The sequence below is a fragment of the Thermomyces dupontii genome (genome assembly GCF_041956625.1).
Source record: "Thermomyces dupontii strain NRRL 2155 unplaced genomic scaffold VTN31scaffold_5, whole genome shotgun sequence".
NCBI lineage: Eukaryota > Fungi > Ascomycota > Eurotiomycetes > Eurotiales > Trichocomaceae > Thermomyces > Thermomyces dupontii.
The window spans coordinates 403,672-420,068 of NW_027192311.1; the positions used below are offsets into that span (position 1 = coordinate 403,672).

The window sequence follows — 16,397 nt, forward strand, 5'->3', positions numbered from 1 at the left end:
GCCCTCATCAAACCATAATCAACTGGAGTAAACCCAACATGACGTATGTACGTAACATGATGCCATGATGTATCCCAATGCATAAGGTCGTTAACCAGAATACTCATCGCAAAGACAACGCCGCCCAAGCTCCACGGGTACGGTACGATCAGAACTTCTCCATCAGATTCTTCCGCACCGTCCACATGCGAGCTCGTTTGCCAAATATGTACATTGGAATCGCGGACAGCAGGCACACGAGTTGGATGCCACCCAACGCAAGGAACACCGTCCGCGCGCCGTCGGACTCGAGCCAGTCAACGATAAAAAGGGAGAAGATCAGGCCGTGGAAGATATCTGTGGGATCAAAGTTAGAGAAAAGAAAAGTATGTAGCAAACCAAGAGAAGGTGGAACTTACTTTTGCTAAAGTTCAGCGTAACGAGAGCCTCTCCAGCGTACTGCCGATAGCTGTCGACGCAGAAGGTAATGGACGTCGTGCTCCCCAGGCAGCACCCAAACGAAACTATTCCAAAGAAAATAGTAGGGACAATCCATGCATTTCGTTCCTCTGCACTCCAGCCAAATCCCATGAGGCCGGCTGCAGTACACAGTGCGATTGGAATCGCCATCACTAACCGGAATTCCGGTTCGTACACGCCTCCATTGCGTCGTGACATGAAGCGGACAACCATGTCAGACACTCTGCCGGCCACGGCCGTGCCCAGGATACCCCCAACAAAGGGTGAAATGTAGACGAGGCCCGTGCCGAGTTGTGAGAAGTTGTAGGTGTTGCGATCCTGATAAATATGGGCCACCGCCTCGGACAAAACGATCAACCACCCAACTGACAATGAATACACAAGAGATGACCACAGGACGGACGGATATGCGAACAGAATCAACGGGCGCAAAAGGATTCGAAGCCATTTGTCGCTCGCCAACCGCCCATTCCATACCCGGAGAGTATGCACCCAAGGAACGGGAGGCTTTTGACGAAGGTTCTCGGTGTACGCTACGGACGGACTTAACGTCGGAATGTACTCCTCCGACTCGCTGCGGATGGGTGACCTTGGACCGGGCCGACCATTCTCCAGGTCTGGAGTATCGCCCTCCGGAGGGACCATGACTGGGACCGGTTGGGCAACCTGCGGTTGAGTCTCGATGGGGGACTCGGCAGAATCGATTTTCTCCTCCACAGCCCCAGCGTCTCCGTGTTCCTGCGAATCTCCTGGTCGTCCATTCACAGATTCACCGTCTTTCTCGTCCAGATTATCTCCTGCGAACCCAACACGGACGTCTTTCCGAGCTCGGGTGGCCGATGGCTCCGCGTGCTTCTCCGCAGTAGGACCCGACTCAGAGGCGGGATCAGGGCGCGGCTCGGGTCGGCGACCCCGAAAGCTGGACACACTCCGGTATAGAGCGGGCCGTTTCGATCGAGCCCTCGGGCGTGGAGTCCGGTCCCAGAATGTCTCAGGAACGAAGAGGAACAGCAAAACTAGACAACCTGCCACAATGATGGCAACCACCCTGACGCTCGTGTCAGCTGGAACATCGGTCGGACGGTCGCCAACGGAGAACTTACCAAAACACCCAACGCCAGCCCCGGGCCTCAATGACAGCAGCACTAGCCAATGGTACAAGGTTCTTTCCACCCAGGAGAAGCAGTGTATAAATACCGATACGATAGGCTCTTTCATGCAAGAAGAAAATCTCGGCAATGGTTGCAGATGGCAAACATTCGACGGGACTGACTGCAATGCCCTGGAAGACGCGAGCAATCACGAGGCTCGCGTAGTTCTGGGAGAGCGCGCACCACACTGCTGAGAGGATAAACATGGTGGCTCCGGCGAGGTAGACTGGACGCTTGCCCCAGAGGATGGCGGTGGGAGCCATCACGACGGATCCGACACCCAAGCCCATCATGTAAAGCCCGGTGGTGTATGCCACTTTCTGAATGCTGACCCCGTAGTCCTCCGACACCTGCGGGAAGCCTGCCGCCAATACCGGCGTCATACCACCACCCATCAAACAGTAGAAGCCCAGACACAGCAGCGCCGCATCCCTTCGCCATGTTGGCCAATTCAAGGGGTCATTCATTGTATCTTCCGGCTGCGGATTCAGGACGATGCGGCCATCGGGGGTCCTCTTCTGCGGGACCACCGAGCGCGACGAGGAGCGCGACGGCGGGTACGGAGACGGCAGGGAGGAAGCGGAGGTGCGAGCAGGCTGGTGCCGAAGACCCAACGGTTCATTTCGGTTCGATGCCAACAACAAGACGGTTCCTGCGGGCACTCGGTCAATGAACTGCCGCAACAGATCGTGAAGGGTTTATTCAGGCTGGTCGTACTTACCTGGCACTTCGTCGGTTTCCTTATCGCTGAGGATCCCGAGCGTCCACTTGGACCGATGCCCCCATTCGGGAGAATCTGATCGCCGCTCGCCTCGCGATGCGCCCAGCCATCTCTTCCACATGGGTACGGAGGACTGAATGCGCAGCTCTCCGTGCGAGTCTGCCGGGGAGTTCGGCGCGTCGGTTGTACTCATGTTGCCCGGGATTCTAGTCAAGGGTGACTCAGCACCAGAACTTGACAATTGGCGCGTCACCCGCTGTGTGGTTATTCCAGTTGCCACTGCGTTGGTCGTTCCCACAACGCCGCACTTGGGGGCCTTGACCCTCAACACCAAACGCAAAAGTCCTCGTCCGTCAGATGGGACGGGAGGCAACGGACGGGAGCAACTGACACGGTCGGGAAGAGGGAGAATGCGGAGCGGGCGTCATGGTGCCCTCTAAATACGGCGCGCGCCATGGAATGGAGAGATGGCAAAAAGCATCGAGGAACAATGGAAACGCGGAGTAGTACTACTGCAGTGGAGAGCGCTGCATGTGACGCTGAGCACGGTATTTTCGTGTTTCTTCTACAAGGAGCCAGCTGCAGAAGCTCCGAATCACCTACAGCGAACTGAATGACGGATTGTTTTGGGGTTTGATCCACCCTATACAGTACAGTATACACAGAACTGTACCGAGTCCTACAGACATACTTAGTCCATCGTCGTGTTGTGTAGCGGCAGCGGATCACTGGACGAACCAACTCCGCCACTTGACGCCACGACGGCCGAAATAGCATTTGCCAGTGTCCACTTCTCCTCTTCTTCACTTTTGCAGTAGTTATTAGTTCTTGCTACGAGGAGGGAGTACTATAGTAGGTACTATGTATGAGGAGTTGGAGTACCCAGTTCTGCTGCAGTCGTCAGGCTTGGCATTTAGGCGGATCTCGCTGGAGATGGCCTCCTCCGGTGGCGGAGAGGAGGTCCGATGACCAGCCACATCCTCTTCCCATGATTCCTTCTTCTTCCTCCTTAGCCTACCTACGACCTACTTAGCCTGACCTCGAGTTCACAAAGAAACTACGAGAAAGGTCCATCAAAGCCCCTCTGCAGCTTCGCCAAGGACAGCAGTGGGAAGATGATCGATCTGACAAGCCAAAATGACAGACTTCTCTCAGTGCCGCGGATGACGAGGCTCCCCAGTCAGCTGACTCGATGGTTTCTGAACGCGTCAAAGAGTCGAGGTCCACTCTGTCGTCATTGTGCAGATGGACGCTCGTGCTCTCCGGAGGTTATCATCAGTCAGTGCAGGGTCCAAACCACTCCATCTTACTATCTAAGGTAGGTAGGTTATGTATGTATATGTATGTACTACTGTATCGTCGGCGGGCCTCGGGTCAATAAGGTGCGCGCCCGCTGTGCTCGCTAATCCCTGATCGTCATCTGTCCTCCGCATGACCGAATGAGCGGCGCTTGATCGTCGGCTTCCCGAGCTTAAACTTGCTGTGCTGGTAGGCCGATCGTTTACACCGTCTCTTCAGTTCTAAGCGAGAAAATTGACCTCTAGGCTAATTGCATCCACGATTGACCTCTTTGATCTTCGAGTAGCCAACTTTTACGAATTGATCGCCCGTCCTCCGGGGAGGACTTGTAGAGCACATGCATATGAATTCCGATGTCAACGTCCAATGGCCTGGCGTTGGTGCAGGAGCTGCAGGCAGCCAACAGCTTTTATCCTTGTTTTTTGCTGCTCGGTTTGGACAGCTTCTCAGTTCGAATCCGCTTTGAATCCCGCTGTCTCTGACAGAGCCAATGTGACGGAGTGCGAGACGGATGCATGGACTTGACTCCCGAGCCAGCTCGGAGTCTCTGAATCAACTGGCGCTGCTGGGAGAAGACTCATTGAAACTGAAGTGGAACCACGAGCTGCGCACATGGCAGTAGAATGCAGGCCTGCAGGGTGACACACTGCCGAGCATGCTGGGTGCATCAAGGATGCACTGCTGCTGCACTTCTGCCAAAAGGCTAGGCACATAACCAACTGTGTAGGTGCGTCCTTGGAGCACAGGTACTGTGCAGAATGCCTTTTTCCGAGGTTGAATGGGCGGAAAGTACAGTGCTTACGAGTAGTACTGACCTCTTCCACGAGAAGCTGCGGGTTCACGATGGAACGTCGATTTCATCCATGAAAGTCGTACACCTGCCTTCGAAACATGACCTACTCGTAATTCGATCTCGCTGCTTTCCGCTAGCAGCTGGTCATCATTGATCCTCGACGACTTCGTGGACAATTGCTCGATTACTTGTAACTACCATATGCGGAAAAATGAGTTCTGAGTTCACGTGACTCCGTAACTAACTTTGGTAACTCGAATTGACGAATCGTGCGTTTCGTGGCGTCTGGCGATGATCGAGACCATCAGAGATTCTTCTTGGTTGTTTTCCTTACAGGACGGGAGTACCCCTGACCTCGACGTGTTTGTTGACGCTGGACAGTTCTCCTGACTTGGATGCTCGAGATTGTTTTTTTTTTCCTGCACAATTCTACCACCGTACTCCCTATTCTAGGGCCCTTGTTCGCTTCCCATTCACTACTTAAGTATCTACTAAGCCACGTTCGCCTTACGCAACTTGTCATCAATCCATCCACATTCTTTTGAAGACTCCAAGTCCATGGCATTATGAGGTTCGATCGATTATTGCTAGCGTTTGCCTTTTTCGCGCTTACAACCGCGTCCACCGAGTATGATCCTGCCGATGCCCTTGCTTTATCTGACGATACTGGTAATGCTGCCGTGAATCCAACTCTTCGAAAAGGGACGCTGGACGCCCCTGTCGATGGCAAAGACGGCAAACCTCATCAAGGGCCTCATATTGAGACGGAGGCTGAAAGGACGCGAAAGAAAACAAAAACCAGCGGCGCGGGCGCGACGTCGGAAGATCTCGGTCGATCTTATCTAGGTCCAGATGGGAAGCCCATTCCCCAATCGAACGACGGCGTCATGGATGACCCCCATCGATTAGGCCCAAAAGAGGGCACTCGCGGCACCGAGGGAGGTATGTCGGCGAAGAGCAAAGAAAACAAGGATGGGGCCGAAAAGCTTCCAGAGAAGCCCAAGGAAGCACCTCCTCTCCCCCAGAGCGAGCAGGAGAAAGCCGTCGGCGGCGCGTATAGTGTTGACGAGACGGATTCTGGGGGTGTCCTGGCGGAGGGAGACGGCTTGCTTCAGGTGTGACGAAGACCTCTAGCACTGATAAGGCTGTTAGCTGACGGATTCTGGGCCACAGAAACCCGAAGACTTACCCGAGAAACCTTTCGACATTGATCTCCCTAAACCACCGTCTTCATACGATGATGACTCCGTGCGGGACACGACACATCTACCACACGATACTTCTGCCACCTCCACCGACCAATCGTGGCTTTCACTGGACTATTCCGACTCGGAAGGAAAAGTCATCAGCCCAATTCATTCCCTTGTTCTCTCTCTTACCATGATTTTGTTTTCCGAAGTGGGAGACAAGACGTTCCTTGTGGCTGCGCTGATGGCCATGCGCCACTCTCGTTTGCTCGTTTTCTCGTCAGCATTTTGCGCCCTGATCGTCATGACCGTTCTGTCTGCATTTCTCGGGCATGCAGTTCCTGCCCTATTACCTTCCTGGTTCACAAAATTCATGGCCGGTGTACTCTTCCTTACCTTTGGCACGAAGATGTTCAAAGAAGGCCGTGCCATGTCGCCAGACGAGGGTGTCAGTGAAGAGATGAAAGAAGTCGAAATGGAACTGGAAGAAAAAGAACATGTTCAACGTCGTCGAGGTCGACGCCGATCCTCTATCAGTCCCTACGCTCTCGAAGCCGGGCGTGCTGGTCGAAAACGATCCAATAATCGGCTTCCTTCGCCTCCAGAGAGTGCGTCTTCGGATTCCTCGCGTGAATCGTCCCCTGTTCGAGGACTCTCGGTGGAGTCGGTTATGACTGGTGTGAGCAACCTATGCTCATACTTGCTGAGCCCTGCTTGGGTTCAAACTTTTGCCATGACGTTTTTGGGTGAATGGGGTGACCGTAGCCAGGTTGCTACTATCGCCATGGCAGCTGGGCAGGACTACTGGTGGGTGACAATCGGTGCAATCATCGGCCATGGCCTCTGCACCGGCGCCGCTGTCCTGGGTGGACGCGCCATTGCTGGCAGAGTTAGCCTCCGAGCAGGTATGATAATGTCTCAAAGCAGCTTCAAGTCTCCCAAGCTTCTAACTAACTCGTCGACAGTTACACTGGGAGGTGCCTGTGCGTTCTTTATATTCGGCATTTTATACTTGATTGAAGCGATCTATTAAACATGGTGCCGTCAGCATATCCCTTTAGCGGAGCGGCCATCAATGTACGAGTATGATGTCTTCCAGGACTGTTTTCTGTGATTTTTAGATTTTAGACGTGGTTTTCTCTCCGTGACGCTGGACTCTGTTATCCCTACTACATGTGGGAGGATTGGGTACTACGGTATATGTCTATCTGCTTCTTAATGTATATTACTGGGTGGACGGGTTTGAGACACATTGTGGTGATACGACTCTCACAATGGGTTTGTAGGTCATCTCAGTCCTCTCAAGGTCGCGTCCGTCGCACAATGAGAAAGATCATGAGACTATGCGACGTCCGTTTTCGAGAAGCCCTTTCAGACTTTGGATGCCCATTCCGCTAACCATTAGCTCCTAAACATGTGACCAAAGGCAAGACGAGTATTTTTTATGGATGGTTATCAACAGTCCTCGAACAGGTTGAAAGGGTACTGCAGAGATCCAAACTTCTCAAATTGGTGAGGTATTTTATTACCGAGTTTAGTAACTAGCTAAAATACCTTTAGGGTTAGTCACATGATACAGCCATTGTAAACAAAACATTCATTCTGATTGGTCACAATTAATTAGTCAGCATCAGCGGTATCAGGGTTGTTAGGGTAGCCTAGCGCGATTCTCCTCTCGCCTCCATTCTCCTGATTTGAACTCTGTACTCGTATTTTGCACTCGAAGTGCAACAAGCCGAAGGGTTCGATTTTTTTTGTCTTGTCGAATTCTTTCTAATTGCATTACTTTCATTGACTGGGTTGGGTTGTTGTTGAGTGGCCCTGTCGCATATTCGTTGTCAAGACCCATCGAGCAGGGGGGCCCAGACAGCTCCGGCGCGTGCATGACAGCTCCCGCAATGTCAAGCTCTCCACCTCATCACCTTCGGACTCCGAGGAGGAGGCCGACCAGAGACCAGAGCGAAGAACCGGAAGACGACGAACTCAATGGGGCTGATGACACAAGCATCTCAGCCAGTCAACCTAGGTCGGCAACTAGGAGAACAAGCCAAGGTTAGTGTTCAGCTGGTCATCCTCATTTTGATTGTTGGTTTGCATGTGATCACGACGATGCTCAACGACGTTGGGTGGTCATGACACATAGAATAACACATTGCTCCTCGCATCTGAGTTCCAATGCTCATCGTACAACACAGACTTGGACGACGAAGAATTCAGACCGACACCCACCTCGACAAAGTCACACAACCATGACAGCCTCGATCAATCGGAGCATCATGATATATCTGGGGCCACTCTCCTAGATACGGAGCCTGAAGGAAGCGGTGTGGACGCAGAATTAATGTTGGATGCGATCCCGGATCTAGAACGAGCTGCGTCGTCAGTGCTTGAGTTTTTCACTCGGTACACATCCACCGCGAATGCCACTGTGGAACTGGCAAAGCAGCTCGAGGACCCTCGAAGTGGCTACAGTCGTCGACTGCATCGATTGAGATCCAATCTGGCAACTCAGATGGAAGCTTTCAACACTGGAAGCTATATTGCCGTCGATCAGATAGCGGAAACACTACCCCCCGTGAACGTAACCCGCGACCTTGAATGGCGCGTCGATGGTATCCTTTACAAGGCAAACTGCGCCCAGTTCGCATTACAAATCCTCACTAAAGCGACCCTGCCGCAAGCCGAAACCGACTTTTACGAACTAGTAGCAGGATTCCCTTCTCAGTTTCTCAGTTCCTTCGATGGAGAGCCTGACGTCAATTTGCCGGGCAGGAGTAACCTGCGCAACGCAACCCTAAATGTCGGATTGAATCTGAGAACCCAATTGCTGAAAGCCCACATCGTCTCAGACGCTGATTCTGATGCGCTCGATCTCGTATACCAAGTGTTCTCGAATACAGACGACGTATCCGATGATCCCGAAAATGCGCCTTTGCGTGGGTTCAATGTCCCAGGCTTGCAAGATCACAACGGCAATCTTCCGTCGCGCTATTTGGACGATGCTTTGGCTCACGTCCAAGATGTCAAACGATTTCTCCGAGGCGGGCGTGTGGACACAGATGGGCTAGAGATCGAGTATCCCTGGAATGCGTTTCTTTACAAAGTAGCGAATTGGATTCGCCGTCGAGATCAGGAACTCTCAGAGCACCTGAATCGTCAGCCTCCGTTCGATATAGCCCGCGACGAACTCGAAAATGTTCTCAAACGGCGCAACAGTACTAGTGGGCGCAGCGCAGGACCACCCAACTTCGAGGACGTTTCACCCTCGTCTCAGCTGCACTCAGAAATGCTGCTCCGCCGGTCCCCATTAGGCCCCGGCAGTGGGAGAAGTGCTTCCCGGTCGACTGATCGTTCCCTCGGACAATCGGAACAGCAACTGTCGCCAGGTAAACGTCAAAACGGAACAACTAAAGCGTGAGTTCGCCGATGTACCTCCGGTCTGCCAGCCTCACTAATCATTTAACAGAGCAGATAAAGACCGGCTGATGGACATACTGCGTCTGCATGGACACAAGCCGACCTCGGCGGACCAAAGCGGCTCGACGGTTCAAGAAGATGGCCCTGACCCTGACAAGACGATCGTCCTGGATGACGACGAGGATTGGCGGGAAAGTTTGAACCAGTCGCTCATGCCCAGGAAATCTTTTATCGATCGGCAGTCAACGGCGTCACGGGTATCCTCGATATCAGATGCCTCTCAGATTCCTCAAGACAGCAACCAGAACCAAAGGAAACGAGACACAAGTGCTGCCGAGCACGACAATGATACTGATCAGGAGTCAAGATCACGAAAGCGTCAGCGTCTCTCGAATACCACGAACAATGAGATGGCTTCCGGAGAGCGGCGTCGCAACCTTCCATTCGCCCCGAGTGACGCGCAAACCAGCCGTAGTGTCGACCACAATCGAACAAACGGCGCGACTTCGGGCGAGGACAAGGAATGCGAGATCACGGAGGTTCGTACGGTTAGCCATGACAGTGACTACCGTCCGTCGCGACCAATTTCGAGATTAGCGCGATTTTTTGGGAGTCCGGAGCCGCAAATCCGCCGTCGATACACAGCGGATGAAGAGAAACGATTGATCGAGTTGATAGAGCGCTACGGGACCAGGTGGGCTGATATCAAACGGGCGGATGAAGCCCATCCGGACGGGCCAAGGCTCAGCCGCCGAAGTCAAGTGCAGCTCAAAGACAAGGCCCGTAACTTGTACATTGACTATCTGAAGTGAGTTCCACCTTCGGTTTTCACTTATCACGGATCATTCCATGCTGACATTTCTTTTTTAGGAGAGGTCTTCCATTGCCGCGTAACATGACGCATGTCACCATGAAGAAGGATGATATCGATAAACTCAAAGCGGCCGGAATCGAAGTTCCTCCCCGAGGATCATGATTCGCTATATTCTGGTTTTAATATGCAACCGTCTTCTAGGTTAAGGACGGATTTAAGGCGTTGATGGATTCGGGTCCGTTTTTTTGCCAGCCTCCTCATTGTGGGCGTTGACCTTGGGTGTGTACCATTGTGTTAATATTCTTCTTGCCTTGCTACTACCCATTACTGTAGTTGTTTCGGATACTGTACTGCTTTTGAAATTTCAGCTTTGCTGTTCCTGCCTCGAAAGAATCCCGATCAATCTATCGGCAATCAATCCTCCCACTCGATCGTACCCTTCGGCGGTAAAATGCACGGTATCTGCCCAGAGCCTCTCTCTTTCTTTCTGGTCGAGCGAGTGGTATGGGAATTCAGTCTTGAGGTCGAATGTGTGGCTATTTTTCCAAGAATCAGCATTGAAACTCCCTGCAAATACGGAGTACCTTGAGAAGAAGGGAAAAAGAGGAAAACATACAATCGGTTTTCCTTATGTGCTAGAATGAAACTGTTGACTGTGTCTCGGCGCTTGTCCAGATTCGCGCTTTTCACGCCGCATTCGGGGATGGTCAGGGCGAGAACTTGGGCCGTTTCGTTGTGGTCTAGGGCGATCTTCCAGGCGTTTCGGAGATCGTTGTAGATGGATTCTGGAGAGAACATGCCGCTGGGCAGGTCACTGTTTCGTGGATGAATGTCAGTTGCTGTGCTGCGAGAATAGTAGCTAGTCGGGACAGATGTCAGACACAGACTTTGTTCCCCCTAAGACAATGACCCAGTCGTATATCGCGGCGTCACCTGGGGCATTGTCAGAAGAATGGGCCCTCCAAACATAAAACGGCAAGAATGAAGACAGATTTCGGTGTATACTGGACAGACTGGGGTTGGCAGACAGACATCTCTCTGTCATTCTTTGAAGGAATTGTCCAGGTGACAGTTCACAAAATCCCCCGGCATTCCTTCGATATCGATCAAGACACCATCACGGACGGCAGGTATTTCGCTGCTGAGAAGTCGCTCTTTGAGTTTGATGGCGTAAGGATGTCTTTCCTCGTCAAAGGACATCCATCCACACGAGAGGGAGTTTCCGAAGCAGAGAATTCGGAGTGGTGCCATAGGTACTAGTACCTTGGGTAGTTTTTCTGAGGTTCAACTTTTCTTGACAAAAAATTTCAAGGATGAAGGATCGATTGACAGCAGATTCAAGGAATTGTCGGATTGGCATCTGCTCGGGGCTGAGTACTTAATAAGCCTACTACTTAATATACGAGGAATTAGGTGTTTGCCCAGTCCTTGGGCTAATTATCTGCTGATGATCTGTCCAAAGGTTCAGTTCAGGCACAAAATGTGTGATCCAGGCACCAGGACCAGAGTCCCGTCGTCACAAGGCACCGGGCAACTTCAAGCAACATTCATCAGTGTTTTTCACAACACATCTTGGCAGTAGTGAGATGAGTGATTGCTTGAGAATTCAAAGTGTGATAACCTGATTTCTCCCGTCGGATACATACAATAATATGACTCCGACCTCCGTGATCAGCAACCAATCATAAAGCAAATTTACACTCAATAACAGATTCATTACGTACGATGGAGTAACTATGACTAGGTACGGAGTACATATGGAGTACAGAACCCCACGCTTCTCTACCTCTTGGCTGCCACTCACCCCTCGCTGAGCCGCTCCAGGCTCCACCTCCACGTGTACGTCATGGCCTCTTCCCCACCAGGTACTTTGGTGTACAAGTTGGAGAATCTGCAGCATGTACAGTGTCTACACTCCTGCCAATTTCACGGTAAACCTTCATAGAATCGTGTGAAAATGAACCTGATATAGTCAGTGTCCAGTGACTCCGAGTCGGTACTTTGAGGGATTTCATCGTTGACAGTACCTTTCGGTATCATGATAGCTGAAGACGGATTGAGATGGTACTTCACCGAAGACTGCAATGTGTACCTCCAGGTACTTCTCAGTTCGTACCGATCCTCGCCGTTGGGGAACGGGAAGAGTCAAGGGATACGATGCCGATGTCACGATCAAACTTAACTATCAGGTACGGAGTACAACCCGACAATAAAACGAGTTCTAGTTATCACTCGTTTCTCCCGCTTCACTGCAGTACGGAGAAGCTTTTAACATTTGGTCCCTCAGTTGTCCTCGGCTTGATCCAAGTGACGTGAACAATGACCTACCTAGCTGTTGTAACTGGTGCTGCCGGAGCGATTGGCCAGGAAATCGCAGCGCAGCTTGCTCCGACACACGATGCCGTGGTCCTGGTGGACGTCGATGGAGAAAAGCTGAAAACGACACATGCAAAACTCGAGTCGAGGGTGGAAGGAGGACACAACAGAATCATTCCAGAAGTATGCAATATCACGGACCCCGACGCCGTCAAGGATCTCGCCCGCCGGGTGTCGGAGCGAGGCACGGTGCGCACGCTCGTCAACAACGCGGGCGCCACACATGCGGCTTCTCTACATGAGATGACAGTTGAATCCTGGAAAGCTGAGGTCGACCTCAACCTCAATGCTGCATTTCTCTGCTTCCAGGCATTTTCCGAATCATTAAAGGCTTGTCCGTCCTCTCCTTCGGTGGTCAACGTCGCGTCGGCGAATGGACTGGGCATGTTCGGGAACCCCGCATATAGTGCCGCCAAAGCCGGCCTCATCCATCTGACCAGGTCGATTGCCGTGGAGTACGGCCGTTTCGGGATCCGATGCAATGCCGTGGCTCCGGGTACGGTGAAAACCCCGGCATGGGAACAAAAGGCCAAAGCCAATCCGAATGTCCTGGATGAAGTCAAGCAGTGGTATCCGATGCAGCGCATCGTGGAAGTCGGGCATGTTGCGAGTACAGTGGCGTTCCTTGCCAGTGCACAGGCCGGCTCCATCACTGGGGTCTGTCTTCCTGTGGACTGTGGGTTGTTGGCGGGCGCTCCTCCAGTTGCCAGGGCATTTGCGGTATCAGAATACTACTGAGTCTTATCAGGCGCGTCCGTTGACGACGGAACTGATCAGCCTGCTTATCAGACGTCGACTGTTCTGTCTTCCGATTTGAATGCATTCGGTCCATCCTTGTTCAAACCCATCTACGAGTATTCTTGTCCCATGTTGCCTTTCAGCATTCATTGTTCGCCATACAACCTCCAAACAATCCTTCAGGGCAGCAGCATTCACTGTCATAATTTTTTACAAACTCATATGTATCCATCGAAACCTCGATCAGTTGATAATTATTGCGCTCATAGACCAGTATTTGAACGTCATCAGCAACGTGAGATGAATGATGCATTGGACAATTACATACATACGTTAGGCTGTTTGCCACATGGCCGATCCGCGGAGGAATGTGATTTCATTCGCTCTTGATAAATTGGAGGCTGAACGGAGCCTCATCGGTTCACCATCTCTGACAATGGCGCTAAACTTGATCTGGTGCTTTTGCCAAATCGGGACTAGCCGTCCTGTTTAACTTTTGCTCTGCGGCTGTGGCCTTGCCCTGTGACAGGCTGAGGTTGACCGCGATAACCCTATATTCTAACCTGATTTGGTAAAGTATCAACAAGAATCATTTGTTAAGCTTTCCTGCTGACCCTACTCCGTACAGTGTCGCCGCTGTCGCTTAGCTGCAGGTTGCCTGCAGCATAACGGCAGCCCAGTGTAGGCTGCTTGCGAGCTATTTTAAATGATCTTCCAGGGCAGTCATTCAGCTGACCTGATCGGTATATACGACAAATTACTTCAGCCTGGAACTCAACATGTGTTTGATTCTGCAAACCGTCATACCTGGGTAGATTGTCCATCATACTTTGGTGTGCGCAGTGCAGCTCTCATTGCTCTCCTCTTGTGTACCGAAATCTCACAATCAACTTGCGTCAAATCGCTGTTTTCGCTCGCAGTGTCGTTTCTCAACCCCGCAGCGCACTTGGTAGACCATGTCGACACTTCAGGTCGATGATTCGCAATCGCGCGGTCGCTCAAGACCTCCCAGCGGCCGAAATAGAGAGCGCCCTCAATCGAGTGACAGGCGGCGATTATCCCCACCCTCAGATATCAGCGACAGGGTGCGGAAGGAATACTACTCTCCTTCGGCCAAGGACGATGAGAAGCGCAATGGAGCGCACCGTGGATTCGCAAGCGAAGACAAGCATGGCAATAAATATCAGCTGAAGGAAAACATCTATCGTCTCATAAAACCCGGACGTTCAGCTGTCCCCTCCGAAGACTCTGACTCATCAGACACAGACTCCATCATCAGTGGACTAGCTTACGGCGACACCTCTGCGATCGAATACGAAGCTAAACGGCGAGCCTCTAAGCTGCAAGATCCGCGTTCGTCTCACTCTTCGGTGGACAAATCCGACGGGAAGTCTTCAGCATCATACCAGCTATATGACTCTGATTCCGAACCACCTGGTAGTCATCCAAGTTATGCCAGACCGGAGAGGTTCTCGTACGCGCAGCCCGCTGAGCACTGTCCATATGCGCAGCCTAGCCCGACCTCGATTCCGGGCGCTTTTCCTGGCTCGACGTCCGTACAGCCATCGAACTCGCAGACGCCTACCCAGTCTCCGCAGCAAATGTACTCCGATCTTCCTCAATGGAAGTACGCTGATCCGGACCCTGCTTCCATCAAGTATGCAAGCAAATCTTCAAATGCTCCATATAGGCAAACGACGGCGAACCCATCCGTGAAGCCGTACACAGCGAGTGCCGAGCCTCAGTTTGAGATTGCCCCCGGCAAGCGAACCCGGAGTCTCTCGCAGACGGCTGATCCCTCTGCGAAAGGGTCCAGCCAGGGTGATCGTCCCCCGGCCAGTTCATTGCCGTACACTGCGAGTGCCGAACCCCAGTTCGAGATTGCCCCTGGCAAACGACCACTGAATCTTTCAGTGTCGATTGATCTTTCTGGAAAAGAGCCAAGCCCGGGTGATCGTCCTCCAGCAAGTCCATTGCTCGAGGCTTATAAAGGAACATATCAATCCATTTCGCCAATGCCATCGCCCATTGCATCCCCCGAGATTGTACCCAAAGATGGCGATATCTCCGACATAGAGCCGTTGGATGGATTTGACTCGGTGCAGCACAGAAAGCACGGGCGCCACTTGTCGGTAGACGATAGAAGCTCCAAGAATAGCAGAGATCGTTCGCGATCGCGATCTCGGGATCGGCGTTCAAAATCTCGCGATCGTCGAGGACATGAACGGCATGGGAGCGAGGATGAGAAAAAGATGTTAGTGATCGTCCCATCCGGTCGCAAAAAGGTCACCTTTTACGATCCGACGGACGACGCAATTACGTTCAAAGAGACTCTCTCGAAGTTTGGCAGTATTGATCCTCAACCCTTGATTCGAATTCTTCCCCATTTGACCAGTGACGACATATTGCTGCTGCGCGCGGAATACAAAAAGCATGCAAAGATCCATGGGAAGGGTATCAACTTGGCAAAGCACATCAAACTAAAACTCGGTACCGGCCCGCTTGGGAAGGCATGCTATGCCACAGCCCTTGGCCGCTGGGAATCCGAGGCGTATTGGGCGAACCTCTACTACCAGTCAGGAGCGTCACGACGGGAGCTGCTTATTGAGTCACTGATTGGCCGGACCAATTCCGAGATTCGTGAAATCAAGAATTGCTTCCGTGATAAACGCTACTCGGACGACTTGGAGAAGTGCATGAAGGCGGAACTGAAGGCCGACAAATTCCGGACGGCGATCCTCCTCGCCCTGGAGGAGCGCCGTCAGCCGGAGAAAACAGTTGATCCTTACTTGGTCCAGCGCGATGTTGACGACCTCTATCGGGCACTGGTGTCACGCGAGGGAGGCGAGACAGCAATGATACACATTATCCTGTTGCGGAGCGACTCGCATCTGCGCGAGATTCTGAGGGTCTATGAGCGTCAGTACAAACACAACTTTGCACGGGCGATGATTGCAAAGTCCAGGAACTTGGTTGTATGCATTCCCCTTAACCCACTCAAGGCATCCATCCGGGTCACTGATTATCGTTTTTTTTTTTCCAGGGCGAAACGCTTGCACACATCTTGAACGGAGCTATCAACCGGCCCATGCGGGATGCTCTTCTCTTACACCAGGCAATCCGAGAGTCCAAGTCGACTAGGGAACGCTCCGAGTTGCTAATATCTCGCCTCGTGCGTCTCCATTGGGAGCCGAAGCATTTGGAGTTGGTGAAACGTGAATACCGAAAGCGCTACGGCGAACGCCTTGAGGAGACGATTGCTGAGGAGATTATGGCCTCGAGTGGCGGAAGCGACTGGGGCGAGTTCTGCATTGAGTTGGCCCGGAGTTCGTCCAAGTTGAGCAGGCTTGTATAGGTATGTGCTGTATGTTGTATGTACCTGGAATGATTGGATCCGATTCGAAGACGTGAATGAGTATTTTTTTTTTCTACGCATGAGTTT

General features: G+C 52.1%; 6 protein-coding genes across 6 annotated transcripts; 4 read left to right on the forward strand and 2 right to left on the reverse strand.

Moving 5' to 3' along the window:
* Positions 1–148: 148 nt before the first annotated feature.
* Positions 149–2,524, reverse strand: VTN31DRAFT_5407 (uncharacterized protein; the record flags this gene model as incomplete). The annotated part of the gene is made up of 4 exons (XM_069405903.1): positions 149–336; positions 399–1,507; positions 1,563–2,262; positions 2,332–2,524. The coding sequence occupies 4 exons, from the start codon at positions 2,522–2,524 to the stop codon at positions 149–151; spliced, it is 2,190 nt and encodes a 729-aa protein (XP_069259564.1).
* A 2,465-nt stretch (positions 2,525–4,989) lies between these two features.
* Positions 4,990–6,643, forward strand: VTN31DRAFT_5408 (uncharacterized protein; the record flags this gene model as incomplete). The annotated part of the gene is made up of 3 exons (XM_069405904.1): positions 4,990–5,538; positions 5,597–6,515; positions 6,576–6,643. 3 exons carry the CDS (start codon positions 4,990–4,992, stop codon positions 6,641–6,643), a joined length of 1,536 nt encoding a protein of 511 aa, XP_069259565.1.
* Positions 6,644–7,508: 865 nt separating this feature from the next.
* VTN31DRAFT_5409 (uncharacterized protein) lies at positions 7,509–10,003 on the forward strand (the record flags this gene model as incomplete). Its single annotated transcript, XM_069405905.1, has 4 exons — positions 7,509–7,662; positions 7,806–9,024; positions 9,077–9,835; positions 9,898–10,003. 4 exons carry the CDS (start codon positions 7,509–7,511, stop codon positions 10,001–10,003), a joined length of 2,238 nt encoding a protein of 745 aa, XP_069259566.1.
* Positions 10,004–10,205: 202 nt separating this feature from the next.
* VTN31DRAFT_5410 (uncharacterized protein) lies at positions 10,206–10,886 on the reverse strand (the record flags this gene model as incomplete). Its single annotated transcript, XM_069405907.1, has 4 exons — positions 10,206–10,377; positions 10,458–10,655; positions 10,729–10,774; positions 10,874–10,886. 4 exons carry the CDS (start codon positions 10,884–10,886, stop codon positions 10,206–10,208), a joined length of 429 nt encoding a protein of 142 aa, XP_069259567.1.
* Positions 10,887–12,160: 1,274 nt separating this feature from the next.
* Positions 12,161–12,955, forward strand: VTN31DRAFT_5411 (uncharacterized protein; the record flags this gene model as incomplete). Its single annotated transcript, XM_069405908.1, has 1 exon — positions 12,161–12,955. One exon carries the CDS (start codon positions 12,161–12,163, stop codon positions 12,953–12,955), a length of 795 nt encoding a protein of 264 aa, XP_069259568.1.
* A 956-nt stretch (positions 12,956–13,911) lies between these two features.
* On the forward strand, positions 13,912–16,310 carry VTN31DRAFT_5412 (uncharacterized protein; the record flags this gene model as incomplete). The annotated part of the gene is made up of 2 exons (XM_069405909.1): positions 13,912–15,930; positions 15,999–16,310. 2 exons carry the CDS (start codon positions 13,912–13,914, stop codon positions 16,308–16,310), a joined length of 2,331 nt encoding a protein of 776 aa, XP_069259569.1.
* Positions 16,311–16,397: the final 87 nt, after the last annotated feature.